General features: G+C 34.4%; 1 protein-coding gene across 1 annotated transcript in view; it reads right to left on the reverse strand.

Moving 5' to 3' along the window:
• LOC145293215 (neuronal calcium sensor 1-like) overlaps positions 1-12,429 on the reverse strand; it is a 220,937-nt gene extending 208,508 nt beyond the window's left edge. Inside the window, exon 1 of the mRNA XM_080139754.1 lies at positions 10,917-12,429. Within this exon, the coding sequence (XP_079995880.1) occupies positions 10,917-10,980 (64 nt within the window). The 5' untranslated portion in view covers positions 10,981-12,429. The remainder of the gene's footprint in view (positions 1-10,916) is intronic.
• Positions 12,430-22,043: the final 9,614 nt, after the last annotated feature.

Genomic DNA, 22,043 nt, shown 5'->3' on the forward strand with positions numbered 1-22,043 from the left:
TATTTTTTTTCTTACAGAGAAGTCACCATTTATCAAGGCCTGGAGGCCACTCGAGGATAAGGGTTAATGAGTGTAAAGTGGTGAAAGGGAACATGTAGTAATCGTTAGTAGTGGAAATTTGGTAAATTGGATTACTTAAGAGGATGGCTCATCAAGAATTTGTTCACGTTGGACATGAAGACAACCATATTGTAGTCAGTTGGAAAGCAGAACAGAGTTCTACAGGCGTGCAGTTCTAAGAAAGAAGCCTTGTTCATGGAATCTACGTTTAGATATAGGCACAGATAAAGAGTCGAGGAAATTATTGATAGTGGTTTCAGTTAGACAAGTAAGTGATAAAGCGTACAATAACGAAGTAACCATATATACCCTCGCCTATAAATAATTTTTGAAAACATTTTTCTTTTTCATATAATCTTATTACAGAGGCCCGCTTTCCATCTAAAGATACTCACATGAAGCAAGGATTGCAGAATCCTCACACATGCCTTTCCTATGGAGAGGTGAAACTGGATCTTAGCTTTACTTTAGTCAGCTTTGTAACTCTCTCTCTCCCCTCCTCCCAGCTATTTTATCCTTGACATGTTTTCTGGGTCGGCTGTTGCTTTGTTGGAGTCATAAGTATTAACATTTCTTTCACCGGCAGAGAGCAACTCCTGCAAGGTGATTTGGTCACACGAGCACCAATCAAACTTCTGGGCATATTACTTTCAACCAAACCCTTAAAGAACTATTTCCAGACTCCTAGAGAATTACAGGGAGTCAGCAGAGAGCTTCCTGGCACTAGCAAAGAAAGATGTTCTCTCTCCAGACTGTCTCACTGGACAACTGAGTGAAGATATCTTCCACTGGAAGATATGTAATAAAACCCGAGATGTTATTCCAACGAACAGTAAAAAGTAAATGTTTTGAATAGCTTACCCTCTTTCTTGCTGTTTCATTCAGATTAGCTTTCTTTGTCACTTCCAAAAACAGGTTCCACAGGAATGTGTTAACTCAGAGTATTTTCAACCAATGAAAATCGTTTCAAACCCCCAAAGGTAACATATCTATGTGAAAGTAATGAATCTTAGAAACTTCTATAAGATCTGATCAACAAAATCAAATTTTCTCCAGACTTCACCAGTCGGCCACATGGAAAAACCTTAGAATGTACGCTCCACAACCTCACCCTGTGCCTTTATTCTGGGGAAGACAAGCGGCAAAAGAACCGTTCAATGACTCACATACCAGCCTTGCACCCAAGCAACAGTCAGATAAATAGAAACGAATTGCTACTCACAACTACATGCACTAAAATGAACAAGGTAAACCAACACACATGCATACACAATGCCACACTGTCAAATATGACTCAAGAAAATACTTTCAGCAGTCAAACTTCAATGATTTAATTTTTGGAAATCCTGAAGTGATTTTTTTTTGGGGGGGGGGGGCTTTGATAAGTGATAATCCATTAGTAAAAATTGAAACATGAATGAATAAAAAAAGTTCAGATGAAAGTCAGCAAAACCCGATATACAAATTCGTTTAAAAAATCCTGGATTACATTCACAAATAACCCTGTGAATCCTGTGGTTTCCTTGCTTGGAATGATAAGAAATGAGCATAATTTTTTTTTTTTTTTCTAACTTTATGTCCCCAGAACACAATTTTTTTCAACAACAACAACATGATTATCTCATTTATAAGCTGAATTTTACCTTGAAGTAGCAAATTTAAATGCTTCAAATGGGTCCCTATAACCGCAGCGACGCAACGAATGCTAAAATATATGCGTTTATTTAGTGAATTATTTTGGAATTATTATAATGCTCCCTCGCAGCAAGTTGGAAGACTTACATTGAATTTATTATATATTTTTTTTTAATAAGTAAATACGAATAGCACCAATTACATACATTTGAAATTTTATTTCGATATTTGAAACATTCTAATTTTATTCAGTTCAATTGCAGAGTAATTATGGTTTAAAAAGCATGATATATGGCTCGTGTCCAGTCAGGCAGCATGTAAAAAAAAATTAGTGAAAGACTTGTTTGAGAAGAGGAGGGATATAGCATAAAAACATGACCCATTGAAAGATTACAGCAACTTACAAAGAGTACGTGGCAAGGGAAAACAATAGGGAGTCGCTGTTGTAGAATGAAATAGGAAGCCGACAGAGACAACATTGTACCATTATGTCTGTTACCGGTGGGTTAAGCATCGGCTGTTAGTTTTTATATATATATATATATATATATATATATATATTACGCAGAAATGAAGGTCATTATGTTTTGATTTTTTTTTTTGTTTTTTGCGGTCATAGTATTCGAAAGGCTCGTTCCTCATGTTAAAATTAGAATCATTGGTAATTAAGCTCATGGACCGTAGGTAGGTTGCTGATGCTTGATTTAATTCATAGATGGAAGGAGGATATAGGGAATGAATGCGCATCCCATGGGTATTAATGAAAGTGGATGCGGTAGCCGCGATGGAATTCGAACCCGACACGCCACTTCCACATAATTTTGCTATAACCATCGTAATCAACAATAATGGGCATTTATAAATGAAGAAAAAAAAAAAAAAAATTAAACCGTTTTCTCCTTTTTTTTTCCTTCATTTTTTTAAAACTTTTTCTTCTAGGGGGTGGGACATCCAACCAGATGTCTGACATTTACCCCTATTTTAGTGAGTCCAACCAAGAGATCTTTTCAGGATTCTAGCCGTCCTTTTCAGTGCAATCGTTTGTATTTCACTTGCACTTGGTTCACCGGGTATGCTTGCTTTAAGTATCATGCTTCATGTGTGCTAGTGCTCCTAAATCAAAGATAAGTTCCTATTTCAGCCACGTAAATTATTTAAAGGTAAATGGAGTTCGACGTACAATTTGTCATTATTTCCAAACAACTTATTTTTACTTAAAACGATAACTTTTAAACCGTTTTAGCAAAAAAATAGATAAAATAACGTAAGTTACGGGAGTTTCATCTTACATGTGAAAAGTCACAATGAAAACTTGATCGGAAAATATAGTTATATTTTTCCGATCAAGTTTTCATTTTGACTTTTCACATGTACGATGAAACTTTATATAACCGAATGTTCTTAATGCCATTTTATTCATTTTTGCGAAAACATAGTTCAAGTAAAATAAAGTTATTTGGGAATAATGCCGAAAGCTATTTCACGCGAAATAATTTACCTGCCTGAAATAGGAATTTAAATCACAGGAAACAAGCACGCATACACACACATACACACAAAAAAAACTCATTTTCGTACGTATCTCTGCTGTACGAAAGAACCAGAAGAAGAAAAAAGATTATGTAGTGATTGAAAATTGGTTTTATGCGTTCTGCTCCAAAATAACTATTTGTGAAGTAGAAGTATCTTTCTTAACGTATCTAGTGAGACTGCTGGCATATAGCAGCGTTTGTTCAGCTGAGGAGGACTTTACAGGTAAAAAAAAAAAGAAAAAAAAAAAGTCAATCAGGCCGAGTTCGAAGAAATGGTTTATACAAGAGACAGTACTCAACGAAGGAGGGTCAAGCAGGATCAATAATCTTATAACTAATCAGAAGAATGTCTACTACCTGAGCCTCCGCATAGATTTTTTTTTTTCTAGCGGCGTAAGATTCCGAGCTCGTCAGTTAATCTTGCAGAGAGGAGTGAAAAAGTAAAAACTCCTTGTATTATTTTATACCGCCGTTAAATAATCTCAATCTCTCTCTCTCTCTCTCTCTCTCTCTCTCTCTCTCTCTCTCTCTCTCTCTCTCTCTCTCTCTCTCTCTCTTCAACGTGACTTACATTTAAAGAAAACTTACTATTAACTGCTTAATTTATTGAAATCAAAAAATTTTAAATTCCTATTTACAAAAAGTATTTCTATTGTGAAATTAAATCCACCAAAATGCATTTCGGTTTATTCGTAGACACATCAGCCATTTTAATGAATTGATAAGAGCAGAAATAAAAAGGAATTATTTCGTGACTCTTAGAAATTAATTAAAGTCATTTAAATTGTCGTTATCAGTATATGCTTATAATCATGTTGACACATCGGTTACGGTTCGGGTTCTCGTTAATTAAGCTGATCAGTACGAGATGGGTGATTGTTGGGTGACCAATTGTGACTCCCAGGTGCTTTATGTAATACTTAAAGAGAACGTAACGATGGTCCCTTTCAAGAGACTCTCCTTGCAAAAATAAACCAATGTCGTTAAGGGATTGCGTACGGCACTTTTTATATGGCGGTTCTCCTGGTCCTTATGTCTCCCAATTTTTCGTCTGCTAAACCATTTATTCAAATACCACTTACGGTATTAAAAATCACTATATTGGTACTTATGTTACCGGGCTGGCGGGTGTTTTGTAACTTTTGTACTTTCACCTAACAATTTAATAAACAAAAAAGGGTACTTGTACAGTTTAATCAAGACATTAAAAAATGAAAATATCGAAGAAAAAAAGGTTATATTGTACGTTTTGAACAGAAGATCTCCGAAAAAAAAAAAAATCACATAATTTGATCGAGTATTTTTTTTTTTTTTTTTTTTTTACAGCCGGCAAACACGTTTTTATGACAGCCCCCTAAATGTAAACAGAATTATTGTGAAACATTAAACGATTCTTCTGCTTTAATGGTTAATGGCACGTTACTTACAGAAAAACGGTTAATTAAACTACAGAAGCACTTTTTAAAAACGAATATCAGTTAGGTGGTTAGAAAGTGGGTGCTCATTTTACATTAAATTTATATAGGAAAGTGACCTCCCACTTTTTGGAAAAAATAATTTCTTCATATCTTGAAAACTACATATCTGCCCCAAATTTAAATGTGATATTTGTTTTCAGCACCACCGAAAACCTGCAAAAGTCGTCATTTTAAAGTTTTTTGGCGGAGTTAGAAAGAAACTTGACATTGACCAAAAATCCATACACTGACAACACTTGATTAAAAAAAATGTACAGAAAAATGTACGTACTTATCGCAGAACGAAGATGTTATATTTAAAAAAAAAAAACAAAAAAAAAACAAAAAAAAAACACGGAAGTCGATTAATTTTTTTTTTTTTTTTTTACTTAAAAACTTCAAATTTTACAATTTTTAACGATAGAAAAAGTTTTAATTACTTCGAATACAAACAAAATCTCTGTAGTCGAATTGAATTGTCGTCCTTGAATTTTAGAAAAATTTTGAACAATATGGCCACTCCCGGCTTCCTCATAAAGTTTAATTTTCTTAATTGAAAGCAAAAAAACTACTTAATCAATTTACGCCATTTTTGGAATATGACATCTTTGTTCGGTGACGAGTCCGTACACAAATTTTCTGTATTTTTTTTTTTTTTTTTTAACTAAGCGTAATCGTAAGCACCCATAGTTTTATTAATATGGAGATTTTTTAATATTTTACTTAAAACTTTACAAATGTTTTTGTTATATTTTAGAGTCACAGCTATATCCGGTGATTTTATTTTATTTTTGGTACACATGCAGAACGGACCGTGCTATTTTTTAAGTAGGATTTTCAGGTTAAATTCACTTTTTACAATATCTTGCTTTAAAAAAAAAAAAAAAAAAAAATCCCCACTTTATGAATGGGTTTCTAAATAATTATTCTACATTTGTGTGTGTAACAAAAAGTCAATAAAGATATCTGAATTTCCGTTTGTTTACACAGATTCGAAAAAGTTGTCAGAAAACAAATATATAACAAATAAATGTTATCAAAGGCAAGATAAGTTACTTTTCTACCTAACTAGATGTTTTTAGAGTTTATATTTAATAATGTAACGTGTTTATTCAGCTCGAAAAACAGTGTTTACCGATGTATTGAAAAATTTGGGTTTGTATTACTGTACAGTAGTACTGTACTGTACAGTAATACAAACCTGTACTACAGTACAGTACTACACAGATTCGAAAAAGTTGTCAAAAAACAAATATATAACAAATAAATGTTATCAAAGGCAAGATAACTTACTTTTCTACGTAACTGGATATATTTTTCGTGTTTTTATTCAATGTAACATGTTTATTCAGCTCGAAAACCATACAGCGTTTATCGATGTATTGGAAAATTCAAGATGGCGTCTGACTCCCTCTTTAACACGTTAAGTTTGGGAAAACGTGTTATAAATAAAAAAAAAAACTAGACAAAATACTGTTAAAACCCGCCGGATATATGTCAACCTATGTCACGGTAACATATATTGAGCGAGTTTTTAACAGTATTTTATCCAGTTTTTTATTTATAACACCTTTTCCCAAACTTACCGTGTTAAAGAGGGAGTCAGACGCCATTTTGAATTTCCCAATACATCAGTAAACACTGTTTTTCGAGCTGAATAAACATGTTACATTAAATAAAAACACTACAAACAAATCCAGTTGGGTAGAAAAGTAACTTATCTTGCCTTTGATAACATTTATTTGTTCTATATTTGTTTTGTGACAACTTTTTCGAATCTATGTGTACAGTAATACAAACCCCTGAATTTTTTTTAACTTCGAATTACGCTGATGAGCGTGTTCTATCTGTTCGGAGAGATGATGAGAAATCATTCGAGACTAAGGAATTAAAATTATTTTTTTCCTAATCCAGAGTACCTGAATACTCCCAACATGAAAAGAACGATCTTGTGTGTCAAACTTTTCCCTCACGGCGAGGCAAGTAAATTAGGGAATTGGGATTAAAAGTGACGCAAATAAAACTCTAAAAGTGTTCTTAAATTTTTGAAATAAGGATTGATAATTTTTATTATTCGGGCTATTGTTATCATCTTCGTTATTCGCACAACGTTTCGACCGATGTAACTTCCGACCTTCTTCAGGTGTATCTTCACAATGGAGGGTGAAAAAAAAAGGATGGATACTTATGCAACCTGCTGAAATAATAACGTTATTTTGAAAGCAATTCTTAACATGAGAGGAGAGGTTGTTTTGTAACTATTCTGTACTTCCTACCAAATTAAAAAAAAAAAAAAAAGATATCGTGAAACTAGAAAATACTATCTTAAAAAATAACACGGTAAGTACCAAAGAATGTTTTTACTACTTTTCTAACCAATCGTAGCCGTTAGAATTAAAATTATGTGATGTTTTTTTTTAACGGAAAAAGCGTAGAGTCTTTTTCATCTGAGGGGGGGGGGGAGTCGGGTGTGAAGATACACTTGAAAAAGGTCGGAGGTTACATCGACCGAAACGTTGTGAGAATAACCAAGATGAGAACAGTAGTCCGAACAATACAAATAACACATGGTTGGTACATGGTACACATATTTTGTTTTATTTTTATTATTTGGACCACTTTTGTTTTTCATTTCGATCGTTATATATCCACAACGTTTCGATTGATCTCCGATCTTTCTTTTTCGAACTTGGGAACCGCATAAAAGTCGGAGGTGCTAATGCAGAGAGTGATCCGCGCTATTTTTTAAATCGTATTTCCACGGGTTTTTTTTTTTTTATTTTTTATTCAATTGTAAGGTTAAAGTACAGAATATGTACAAAACACACTCCCCTCCCCATGTTATAATGGCTTTTTGAATAACGTTATTATTTCAGTACGGATCACTCTTTGCATGAGTACCAAGTCGGAAAACAGATTCCCAATTAGAAAAGATGCACCAAAAAAAGATAGGGGTTGCATGCGGCCCCTATCGTAGCTAAGAACCGTAAAATACAGTACGGCATCTGAATTTCCAAGACTTGCTGTTGAGCGCCGTATAGTAAAATAATTCGACAAAAGTGTATAATAGTTAACAACGCCGGGGAGCGGAGGCCCTCCGCTGAGGGGGCATACATGAATACACTTTTCTTTTTTCTTTAACTGTTTAATTGGAGGAAGTGACAAAACTTACAAATAACTGTCCTGGAGGAAGTGACAAAACTTACAAATAACTGTCCTTTTTCAAAAGGGTTTTTTGTGTATTTAAAACATCCCGATTTTGAAATCCATTATATATGGGAGGTGGGGGGGGGGGGGGGGCTTCTCTTGCCACGAACGGAACTCTCCAAAAATGAAAATGATTAATAATAGTATTTTCAATTCAAATTTTACGGTATCTTCTTTTACTAAATTGCTAGGTTAAAGTACAGAATAGTTGCAAAACACCCTCCCCATGTTAAAAATGGCTTTCTAAATAATATTATTTCAGCGAGGTAACATAAGTACCAAACCTATTAATTAAGGTGCGATTATACCAGCGACTCTTAACATTCCACACGCCTAAATTTGGGATAAAATTGCATTTTTTAGGTTGAAATTAAATCTATTTTACTTTTTAAAGTTTGTAAACTTGAATGTTTACACCAAATACCAAGGTCTCGTGTATGATATGTAAAAAAACTGGAATCTTAAGATGTCAATCATACCACTTATTATAGGTAAAAAATGGGGCTTATGAAGAAGAACCTGGAGTTCTACCTAACTAATATTCCTGGTGAACCAAGTGCAAAAGAGATCCAGACAATTGCACTTAACTCTCGGTTGGTTTTAATAAAAAGCAGGACAATGTTGGCAGCTGGTTTGGCTGCCCCATACCCAGCGTTACAATCTTTAAGAAAAAAAAAATGATTTACGAGTATGTTTAAAGTTCATTTTTGCTTTTAAATCTGCTAAATTCCATTAGGACTTTTTTTTTTCATGTAAAAGTTTTTTGCTTGTTTTTTTTGGGGGGGGGGGCGAAAAAGTTTGTATTTTGTGTATATTTTTGGTTTAAGAGAAAGAATTAATGGTCGCCAGCGATTATAAGCATTGAATTAAAGTTGAATTTTCCAAACATTGAAATTTTATTTTAGGCTCCCTCACCACCACCAAAAAATGTTCTAAATTTGGCGAAAATTGTTTTAATACGACAAATGGACCAACACAAAATGAAAAAAATAAAAATCCAAGGAGGTAAAATAATAACTTGTCTTGCCTTTGGTAAGATTATTTATTGTGTATTTATTTCTTTCACACTTTTGTTGGCTATTAGAAACAAACAAGCTCTAAAATTTTAGTTTACCTTTTAAAGTCTTGAAATAACTTCGTTTTAATCAATACCACGCTACGTTACCCGTGCGTGAAGAACCGAGATCTTTATTTTATTTTTTTTTTAATAACGAACAAAAATATGAAAAAAAAAACATTTAAACGTTCGTTTTACACAATAAGAGTTCTTAAAAAGCAAAAATGAAAAAATACTTGTAAAAAATTTAACAAATTGCCGAAAAGAGTGCTTGTGCAATGTGCACTTTCGAACCGCGCTATTTTTAAATAGTATTTTCAAGTTTAAAGTTTTACGATATCCTGATAATTAATTGGTAGGTGAACGCACAGAATAGTTACAAAACACCTTCCTCTCCCCATGTTAAGAATGGCTTTCTAAATAATATTTCAGCCCGGTTCAATAAATGACTGCATAAAGTACTCAAGAAATTAGCCGTGACGGGTAAAAATTTGAAAAATTGGTGCTAATGCACTTACTGATCCGCGCTATTTTTTTTTTTTTTTTTTTTTTTTAAATCGTATTTTTAAGTTTAAAGTTTTGATGTTTTGTTTTTAGAATAGGTACAAAATACCCCCCCATGTTAAGAATGGCTTTTTCAATAACGTTATTTCAGCACGGATCAATAAGTGCATTGCATGAGTACCGAAGAATTTATACTAGTATAATTTTAATTTAGGGCAAACTTTTGGCTAGGAACAGGGTGTGGTATCTGTTCCGATATTACACGTCATCTTTTCTAAGTCCTTATCGCTGAAGGAAAAAGTCTGGTATTTATGCAGAGAAGGTACTGAAATAACATTTTTGTTTAGAAACCCATTTTAACATGGAGAGAGGAGGGTGTTTTCTAATTATTCTGTACTTTCATTTAACAAGTTGGGTGCTAGTGCAGAAGAGAGTGATCCGCGCTATTGTTTAAATCGTATTTCCAAGTTTAATTAAAGTTTTATGACATGTTTTTATTTTATTCAATTGTAAGGTTGAAGTATAGAATAGGTACAAAACACCCTCCCCTCCCCATGTTAAGAATGGCTTTTAAAATAATAGCGTTATTATTTACGTCCGGATCACACTCTGCACTAGTATCACAATTTGATTACAGCAAAACACTCCTTCCCGTGTGAAAAAGGTACCATGCTATACATATATATATATATATATATATATATATATATATGTGTGTGCGTGAGGGGGATTCAGCTCCCCGATAGTGACACTCTAGATTCGAATAAAAATAAAAATTGCCTCAGTCTAGAAAGATCACTTCACGACGGTTCTAAGTTCAATCCTTGGCTTGGGAGAGATGCTAGTCTCTAGCGGCACTGATGGATTGTGATACAACGAAACAGGACTTCTGTCAATGACTACAAATATAATATATATATAGCATGGAACCTTCTAGTAAATAGAGCCGTTTTAAATAATCTATTGTGAAATTGTACGTTTAATTTTTAGATTTTTATTTAGGGGGAACCTTGATTAACTTTTCTTTGCCTTTTATTTAAGGGAAACCCGTGGTATCTGTTCTGGTAATACACTTCGTCTTTTCAATCCTCGATCAGTGAAGTGATCTTTGTAGACCGAGGCAATTTTTATTTTTATTCGAATCTAGAGTATCACTATCGGGGAGCTGAATCCCCCTTACACACAATAAAATAAATAAATAAATAAAAAGGTTGTCCAGCTCCGTCCTCGTGGAGAGGCAAGTAAATAGGAACGAGAAATACAATTTAAGAAACGAGAATCAATTGTATCTAACGTTTGAGCAAATAACAAACGAAATGAGAGATATTCATTCAAACAGTCTCGATACTACAGTTGAACCTAGAAGAAACGCGCCTGAAAAATAAAGATTAGTAACAGAACATAAATTTAAAGAAATGAATGAAATAATTTGAAAGTAAAAAAAAAAGAGAGAGAGAAACTTACAATAAGTGCACGCAACAAGTTCATTTAATTCTGATGCCTTTAGCTTGCTTGAACGTTTACCCATGGTGATCAGAGAGGGAGAGAAAGAGAAATGTATTACAATATAAAAATATTTTTTTTATATCTTTTTTCTTTTGTAATTCTCCCTAAATTCAATTACAGGTCATTTTGTTGTTGTTGTGTCTGTCGCCTCCTCCGTCATCTCTCTTTTTCTTTTAAAAAGAACATGATCATTATTCTTGAGGATGGAGATAGAATTATCGTAACGACAGTATCGCAATTTGAATTTCAATTTGAAGAAAGCCTTGCTTTTTTTCTTTCTTTCTTTTTCTTTCGCTGTATGAATAAATTCCTTATTTTAACAAATATCGTTTCCTTCGTTTTCCTCCTTTTTTTCTGCGCTTTTTGGTTTCTAAGACGCGCAAATAATTTTTTTTTTTTTTTTGAAAATAAACAATTAAGCCTGCGTTTAATCCGTGTCGGTTTTAACTTTTACGGAAATGCAATTCTTTCGGAGGATGGCCACGCATCTCATTCGTAAGCTTTTAGAGTATTTCAGCAGTTTTTCCTGTTGAATGAATGAGAGAGAGAGAGAGAGAGAGAGAGAGAGAGAGAGAGAGATGGATGGATGGATGGATGGATGGAAAGTGCGTGCGTGTGGAATTATTGTCAAATTAAAAACTAGGTCTTTTCTTTCCTTCTCCTTCGTGTGTTGTCTCTATTTCTATTTTGTGTTGCATCCGTTGAAATTCGTTGTATGTACGTGTTCTTTTTTTATTTTTATTATTATTACTTTCTTTATTCTTTGATTAACGTAAAGTCTTTAGTATGTCTTTACAGTAACGACATACTACCCTCTCTCTCTCTCTCTCTCTCTCTCTCTCTCTCTCTCTATCAGTCACGCTAGATGCCTGAATGATTGTAAATTATACTAGGTGTTTTTACTCGACGTTGCCCGGGTAAGGAACATATTTCCGAGTGGTTGAGATTAAATAATTCAAAATATGCTTACATTTCTTTTCCAATACTATTTTGGTTTTTAGCTTTCCATAATAGTAAATAAAATATGAAATAATTCAATGCGTATTCAACGAAGTTACAGATAAACGGCGGGGAAAAAACGCACGCGCGCACACGTCTGATAGTTTTATTATTTATTCTTTCCCTCCATCTGTATGACGGCTTCTGTTTTTGTTTTTTGTTTAGTTTTTTTCCCCCCTGATTTTATTTATCAATTTAACCTCTTTAATTTCAGATCTATCTATCTATCTATCTATCTATCTATCTATCTATCTATCTATACACACGTGCGTGGGGAATGATAGTTTGTTTGAAGCATTGCTGGTAAATAAATATGCAGGTATTTATGAAGGGCAATAGCAATGCAGAAAACCCGGGATGATGAAAGGCAAAGGGTAAGAACAAAAACAAATAATTAAAGACAATGTCTGGGGCATAAATCTTCACAATTATCTACTTATTTTTTTGGTAGATCTTTCACGTAAAATATCACGAAATATAAAACTTACTATATAAAATGTTGAACAAATTCAAACGTATTGATAAAATGAACGTAACAGGAATACTTTTTCAAAAGTACTCAAAACAAGGTAGAACGTTATAAATATACTTTATATAAATATTTATGTTATACGTGCGTATGCAAACGCCGAGCCGTATGCAAAGAAAAAAAGCTATAAAAAGAGTATGTGCACAGATCGACGATCACGTTAGAGACGCGTGTGACGTCACGACCGTAACGAAAAGTCACGCGTGGCGGGAGATGAGGAAATATATGTCGTCGAGTTATTACTTGCCCTATGTTCCTTGCAACGTACTATGCTACAACATGTTGGGTCTACGTGAGTAATGTTATATATATATATATATATATATATATATATATATATATATATATATATATATATATATATATATATATATATACTAGTAAAAGTACCCGTCATTCTATGGAGGTCAGGCGCGAACGAACACCCCATAATTTTATTATACCATATTTCTTTAAACTGAAACATAATTATCAAAGTACACATACGCAGATAGATATGAAAAGTCTTCATAAAAGTTTGTGCCTATTTTCATTCTATGGAGGCCAGGCGCGAACGCAGACCCTACAATTTTATTATACCACCCCTATTAAAGTTAAAACATACTTATCAAAGCATTATTATGTACATCTATATCAAAAACACTTGTAAACGTTTTTTTTTTTTAATTTTTTATTTCCATACTTTGTGGACCAGGCGCGTACGCAGACCCCACAATTTTAATGAATCATCATTATGCCAGATCAAACATACCCATTCCTGTGTCTTGATACATCTTCTATCATTATATGTGATCAGTTTTCCATAATAGTCAACCATATAGGAGCCTATTCGTGACCAGACACACACACAGACGTTCAGCTTTATATATATATATATATATATATATATATATATATATATATATATATATATATATATATCACTCAAAGTTTTGGAATCAATTTACAGCCAATAATTTTATAGATAGAGACTCGAACGCCTCCACTTTAACCACAAGTTTTTAAAAAGAAGAAAAGAGCGAAACAAAAAAAAGTACGAACAGTCCTGGACAACGCTGGATAGGTACATCTCGCGTTAAAGAAAAAGAAAAAAAAGTGTCCCTTGTGTTTATTTATTGATATCGTAATAATAAACCTAACCCTAACTCTCTCTGTTTCTAACTGAGCCTTTTTGTTCCTTTCCCACGACGGTAACACAAGGTTGATTTTTAATGCAGGAAGATCCAGTTCCTCAAAATGAGGCAATCTGAATACACTTTAGTTTTTTTTTAACTTGCGTTAACCTAGAAATATTTCTGGTGCTTCTACATAATTAGGACGAGATTATGTAGTCGATAAATGGAGTTTTCAGATAAAAAAAAAACAAAAAAAAACAATGGTTTCAACTGGCTGGTTTTTTTTTTTTTTTGTCAATTCTAGTAAGTTACAATGGTACCTTTTGGTCAAGTAAGTTACAGTGGTACCTTTTGGTCAAGATCAAAGTGTAGTATCTGTTCTTCAGATGCTGCACTTCATTTTCTTGTTCTCTTTCGGTGGAGGAGAAATCCTTCACGACTGAGACAATTTTTATTTTTGTACCTTTTCTCAACGTTAAAAAACGACCCTGGTGTCTAACTCTGTCCCGTGGGGAGGCATAGTAAATAGGTACAGTGGTACCTTCCAAATTATGTAGTCGAAATTACCTGAATATTACTGAATTATTAAATAAAACAACTTTAATCGTATTAGCAGGTGAAAAATTGCCGCCATCTTGTTTAAATCAAAACGGAAAATTACCTCCCTTTTGAACTCTCCTGTGTCTTACGATCGTTTTCATCAAATTCTATTTTTATTTTCTTTAATAAATAATTTTCGACCTTATCGATTTTTATAATTGTCGGATATAATCATCTTAAAAATATGAGGAATATGTAGATACCATCGTTTACATGTGAAATTCTGTTTTACGATTTCCGAAATTTCGTTCCACTAGTGTAGAAACTCCATATTTCTTATTGACCAGAACAAATCCTGCCCTTTGATATTGTTAACTTTTGATGCGTATAGCAGCTTTTGTTATACAACGTTTACAGCTCAGGACTTTTTATTAATTAAAAGAAAAAAAAAAACAGAAAAATGGAAAATTTTCCAAAAAAAAAAAATTTTTTTGACAACCCCGGTACGTATGGTAGAGATGAGCCGCAATTTCGCTGCGTACATTTTTCTGTTCGCCGACCCCTTTCAAGTGTCGATATCATCAGCAGCGAGTCAAGCTGTATAAAGTGGGTGAGTTTTTCAATGCACAACAGTCACTTGGAAACTTTTACGCTGAGTGGCTTGGAAAATCAACCAACAATCTTTGCTTTATTGCTCGTTGTCAGACGACATGACGTCATTACTACGACAATGATGATTGATGAATGCCAGTAATAACATAAGTAACGGGTTTTTTTACTCATCCATTCATGGCAACAATTAACACCAGAGAAACTATAGTGGCTCTGTTCATTCTATACCTAGAAGCAACGCTCTCGCTAGTATCATTATCATCATCTCAAAATAACGAGAGCAACCATTAGCAGTAGCTATCACATCCTTACATCATTCGTAGACATTTTTGCTGATGACACTACCATCTATGGTAGCACATCTAAGACAGTAAACGACCAAGTTCTCTCCGATTCTCTCTCCTCTGATCTTGATCATGTTGTACAATGGGGAAAGGAATGGCTGGTTACTTTTAATTCATCTAAAACCAAGCTTCTATCTTTACATCATCAACGTTCTGATCTCCATCTGGCATCAATTAAAATGAATGGTTCTCGTCTTGGGGAGGCCTCAAGTTTTGACAGGCTTCTGGGCTTGACCTTTTCTCCTGATCTTAAATGGAATACGTACATCAAATCTGTTGCCAAGGCCGCTGGAAAAATGGTCGGATCCTTCTATCGATCCAGTAGATATCTCACTGCTGATGCAATTCTCTATCTATATAAGAGCCAGATACGTCCAAGGATGGAGTACTGTTGCCATATATGGGCAGGAGCTGCTACAAAAGACTTGTCCTGCCTTGATAGGGTTTAAAATAGACTTTGTCGCCTGGTGGGAGATGTCCTTTTCTCTTCGCTGCAACCTCTATCTCACAGAAGAGATGTTGCGAGTTTGTCTCTGCTTTATCGTTATTTTCATGGAAAGTGTTCAACTGAGCTTCAATCTATGGTCCCCCCTCGCCAAACTTTCACAAGAAACACTAGACTAGCTGAAAACATTCTCAATAATTTTCCCCACTCTTTATCTGTACCTAAACCTAAACGTAGATTCCATGATCAAAGCTTCTTTCTTAGAACTGCACGCCTGTGGAATTGTCTTCCGTTTTCCTGCTTTCCAGCTTTCTATAATATGGTTATCTTCAAGTCCAACGTGAACAAGTTTCTGATGAGCCGTTCCACCTAAGTTAACAAATTTACCGAATTTCCATTACTATCGATTACTATATTGTCCTTTTGACTACTCTACACTCTTTAACCCTTATCCTTGAGTGGCCTATCGGCCTTGATAAGTGGTGACGTACTATGTAAAAAAAAAAAAAAAAAAAGCTCCCATTCTCTCTCTATATATTCATATGCTACCCAAGTCATGACCATCATCATACACTGTGATAAACCAACTCTTCATCCACTTTAAGATGGATGGCAACCTTCTAATACTGCCACCATAATCCCTCTGCTCTTTTTTAAAAGTAGGAGTAACGATGCCGCCTTCTATGACTAGCAGCAGTTCCCGATCCATCCTGCAGCAAAATTATGATGATCATCTCTTTTTTTCCTGTCCATAACAAGCAACAACTATCTTACCCTCTGTTCTTATCTATGAGTACAAGTAGCAGTGATCAACCTGCCATCCAGGATTAGCAGTAGTTTTCTATGGCAATTGCTCCAGACAAGGCATGAAGCAACCTGATGTAAAAAGCTAATATATATATATATATATATATATATATATATATATATACATATATATATATATATATATATATATATATATATATATATATATACTAGCAGTTCAGCCCAGCTTTGCCCGGGCCCTATATACTGTTCATAACTTATGTGTATATGTATATATATATAAAAAAAGTTTGACTCAGTCCAGGTAACCTACATCTAAAATTTCAAGTGTTTAGACCTAAAATTGGCAGAGGAGTTTGGTAGAGTCTGCAAAAGTCAACTCTTTAAACTTTGGCCTCTTGGCAGCCAAATTTTCGCCCAAAAAACTGATTAAAAAGCTTGTTGCATGTCTGAATACCCTTTATGTAAAATTTCAAATGTTTAAACCCAAAATTGGCTGAATAGTTTGCTATAGACTGCAAAGGTCAAATCTTTTGAACTTTGACACCTTGGCAGCCAAATTTTTCGGCCAAAAGACGATTAAAAAGTTTGCCCTATGTCTGAATACACTTTATACAAAAGTACAAATGTTTAGACCAAAAATTGGCTGAGTAATTTGGTAGGGACTGCAAATTTTTTTTAACTTTGACCCCAATTTTGACCTCTAAACGTTTATTGATTTGGGCTGAAATCAAATTAAAAAGTTTGATCCATGCCCAAGAAACCTACATTTAAAATTCCAAGTGTTTAGACCAAAAATTGGCGAAGGAGTTTGGTAGAGTTTTCAAAGGTCAAATCGTTGAACTTTGACCCCTTGACAACTAAATTTCTGGCCAAAAGCCGATTAAAAAGATTTTCCCAAATCTCAATACCTCTTATGTCAAATCTCGAGTCTGTAGACTGAAAATTGACAGAGTAGTTTGGTAAGGAAATGTACATGCGCAGATACACAGACACACAGACACACACACACACACATACACACACAGACAATTTCACTTTTATAGATATGTAGATAGATAGCTTACTTCAAAATCAAACATTAGCCAACGATGTCAGATGATAGATTCCGATCAGGAAAACAGCAATTTCCCCCTTTGCCAGAAATATCGCTCATGAAATGTGAAGATATAAGGGAAACAAAAGTTATGGGGCTGCTGAAAGTAAACTCAATGTCCACTTTCTACTCTCCTCTTTCTACATCATCATCATCAGCAGCAGCAGCAGCCTCATCATCTTTCTGTTCCTATTTTACAACTACCAGCAGCGATCCTACCCTTTATGTCAAGCAGCAGTTCCCGATCTTGCCTGCATCATCATTATCATCTCCCTGTTCCTATCTAAAACTAGTAGCAGTGATTATGCTCTCTATTATTGTTAGCTGCCCAAAATCTTTGCATCATCATCATCATCATCATCATCATCATCATCATCATCATCATCATCATCTCTTTGTTCTTATCTAAAACTAACAGCAGCGATCTTGTCCTTTACAACTAGCAGCAGTTTCTGATCCTTCCCACAGCAACATCATCGACTAAAATAGCTTCCCCCCACACCCACCCGAGACGTACTTATTTCTAATGGACTAAAAATATTCTTATCTTTATTGCGCATTCAAGTTGGCCTTCCATTTTTGTTGTTGTCACGTTAATCACACGTCTTTCATTGTTTTTGTTTTCTTGTTGGCACAATGTCGTGGTGCACTAAACGACCGGCCATCGTCATCTGTGCCATCGCTTCCGCCACATCATTTATCCATCAACCTGTCTCTTCTTTTTTTTTTTTTTTCTTTATTATCAACTAGCTGATTTTACCCGGCGTTGCCCGGGTGGAAAGATAATTCAAAATGTAGGTGTTTACAATTTTTTTACTAAGATTTTTTAATCCATTTTAATTTTCCGTTACGTTTTATTACAATAAGTATTCGATAATTAGTAAATAGAAATAACTCAGTGTATATTTATCGAAGTTACATATCGTTACACACACACACACACACACACACACACACACACACACACACACACACACACACACACGATATCTTGTTTGGTAGTTTTATTAATACAGAGATGAATCTATCCATCTCTATCAGCGTCTTTTAATTTCAGATATATTTTTCTGGCGAACCTATATTTTAATTATTTTTTTTTAAGAGAGAGACAGATAGGCAACGGAGAGAAAAAGACTTAGAGAAAGAGAGGAAAGATAGACAGACGGGCAGACAGAGATAGAGAGTGGAAGGTAGACAAATAGAAAGACAGACAAAGAAAGAAAGAAAGAAAGAAAGAAGGAAAGAAAGAAAGAAACTGAGATAGATAGAGAGAGAGACACAGAGAGAGAGAGAGAAAGAGAGAGAGAGAGAGAGAGAGAGAGATTAGAATGTATTCTTTGTCGTATTCAAACATACATGTGATTTCTCGGATCTTTTTCCCTTTTTTGTGCTGCATTTATTGTTACATAGAGTTGTGCGTATGAATATGAATTTATTTATTTTATGCTTATTCCTTTGATGGTCGTGATATAAAGGACCCAACCCTCACCCTTGTGTTTCATTCAGTTCATCATTCAACCTTGCTTTCGTTAAGTCTCAATCAATTTATATAACTATATCTGTGCTCATCTGCCTCATTTTTTATTATTTTTTATTAATTTAACGACCTATCAGCCATCATCTCTCACTCTCTCAAAGATATATCTTTCAGTTCTATGAGATAAAATTCTCTCTCTCTCTCTCTCTCTCTCTCTCTCTCTCTCTCTCTGTGTGGATTCATTTTTATTGAGCTTAATCAATTGTGGCAATTTAAAAAAATTATTGAATTTATACATTAAAAAAAAAATATATATATATTTATAATTGTGTATATATGTGAGTGTGTGAGTGTGTGTGTGTGTGTGTGTTTCGTCTTATCAAATCTATAATATCCTTCTACATATGTCTGCTTGCATAAACATAAATAGACCTTAATTTTGCTCTTTTCGCTTGGTTGTTGTGTTGGCGGCATGGTTCTAAGCGTTCATAAAAAAGTTGGGTCTGAGGGTTTTGAATTGTGCAACCAGTGCAGAACAACCATCTTTCACACTGATGATTGCCAGAAAAGGATGAAACACATGTGTATGTGGATAAGAATTAAAATTATGTATGATAATATCAATTACACACACACACACACACACACACATATATATATAAAATTTCACTTGCACAACTGCAATCGTGTTTCGATGGCTACATTTTTAAAATCAACCATACATTTGAAGGTATGGCTTATAACTCAACGTGCTGTTTATCTATTCATTGTACAAATTTATTTTCTCATAATTATTTGGAGCTTTGATGAGGCGAAATCACTGAAACACGATTGTAGCTATGTAAGCCAAACTAAATATTTATAAAGTTCCGCCTAGTATTGAGCACTGTTGAAACGATATTAGTTTTAATTTAATTTTATAAATACATCTGAAATTGTTTAATTGATATATAAGTGTGTGTGTGTGTGCGTGTGTGTGTGTGTCTTAGCATAATGCAAAGCTCTTTGGAAATAAACAAATAGAACACGGCAAAAGTGGCAGTCAATATTTAGATGTAGACATTATAGATATAATTTACCAGCACCATACACAAAGGAGGTAGTAGAGGAATAGCAAAAAATTATAGACTAGTAGTGTTGACGTCACATCTAATAAAGATTGTCGAAAGAACAGGGCGACATAAGATGGTAGAATTTCTGGAAAACAAAGGAGCCTTCAACAAAGGACAACATGGATCTAGACAGGGCCAGTTCTGCTTGTCATAACTCCTCTCTCACTATGAAAACATCCTACATGATATTCAAGATGGACATAACGAAGACATAATCTTTATAGATTTTACAAAAGCTTTTGACAAAGTAGACATCGGTATACTCCTGCATAAAATTCGCTTACTCAGAATTTTGTGGAAAACACAGGACATGGATACACAGCTTTCTCTCAGACAGGACACAAAAAGTAACCGTTCGAGGGAGCTTATCAGAGGTAAGTAAGGTCATCAGCGGCGTACCGCACGCTTCAGTATTAGGTCCTCGATTGTTCCTTATAATGGTTACTGACATAAATAAAGACATGAAACATGCCATAGCAACATCTTTCACTGACGACACACAAATCATGAAAAAGATCTCGACACCACATGACTCAAGGCTTTTACAAGAAGACCTTAACAAAATTATAAAATGGGCTAATGACAACAATATGGCTCTAAACGGAGATAAATTCGAGCTACTCCAATATAGTAATAAAGATCATCTCAAGGAAACATCTGGATACTGGTGTAAGCAGCAAGAAATCATATCAAAGGAAGTAGTGAGAGATATAAGGGTTTATATGAGCTAAGATGCCACCTTCACACAACATATTGACTACACCACGGCAGTCGCAAGACAACTAACAGAAGTAAGAACAGTGAGTACATGCTCACACTATGGAACCCCCCCCCCTGCCCTCTCGAGGTTGGAATACCGCTGTCAGCTGTGGTCTCCACAAAAAGTAACAGAAATCTGCAAAATAGAACATTCATGAGCAAAATATATGGAGTAGACTAAATGAATTACTGGGGGAGGTTGAAGGAGCTGCAATGTCGAAGGGAATATATGGAAAATCTTGGAAGAAATGGTCCCAAACACAACAATAATAGAAATAAGCCACCAGCAGAGAGGGAGGCTGTGCTATATAGCAATCACACCTGGGACTACACAGAGGATTAAGTCCCTCATCCACCATAGCTTCATTTACAGTGGCATACCAACATTCAACTGTATTCCAGCTGCAATAAGAAATATAAGGAGAGTGTCCCCCGAAACTTTCAAGAAACATCTGGACATCTGGCTGGAAAAAATACCTGACCAGCCACCAACACCAGGCTACACTAGTCCAAACCTCAATTGTCTAGTAGACTTGGCCTCTGTAGGAAGTGGGCAGCTTGGGTGCAGTGGAGCTCCAGCTCAGATGTATCAATAACCGACAGAATAATGCAAACAAACAAACAAAGCACCTGTCCCAGGGATCAGTAATGAGAGCTACCAACTAATCAGATGATTGAAGGTTCAATACCTGATTTGGGACGGATGCTAGCCTAGCTGAACTGAAGAGCTGTAATAATTTAAACAGTCTTCCTGTGGTTTAGTATATATAAATAAATAAATATATATATACACACACACACACACACACACACACACACACACACACACACACACACACACACACACACACATATATATATATATATTATTATTATTATTATTATTATTATTATTGTTATTATTGTTATTAAATATTATTTATTAATAACGATAAGAGCTTATAGCTTTTAAAAAACGCTAAGATAGCAGAAAAAATAAAAAATAACAGCATTTCAAAGTTGTTAATATCACTAAAAAATGTCAACAACAAATCTTACATATATATATATATATATATATATATATATATATATATATATATATTATAGCAGTAGAGTTTAGTGTCCTAAAAGTACATCCATTGAAATAACATGTCTACCAAAAAAAAATGGTCAATGTGTAAACAGATCAGGTATATTTAACTTATTTATTTATACAAAAAATGATGGCTACATATGTGCACACATGTTTCTGTAATCACCCGTTATTGGGGAGATTACGTCTTCAGGCCAAGAATTTCCCTCGAAAA

Source organism: Euprymna scolopes, chromosome 2 (genome assembly GCF_053919585.1).
Source record: "Euprymna scolopes isolate OS-2025 chromosome 2, ASM5391958v1, whole genome shotgun sequence".
Lineage (NCBI taxonomy): Eukaryota > Metazoa > Mollusca > Cephalopoda > Sepiida > Sepiolidae > Euprymna > Euprymna scolopes.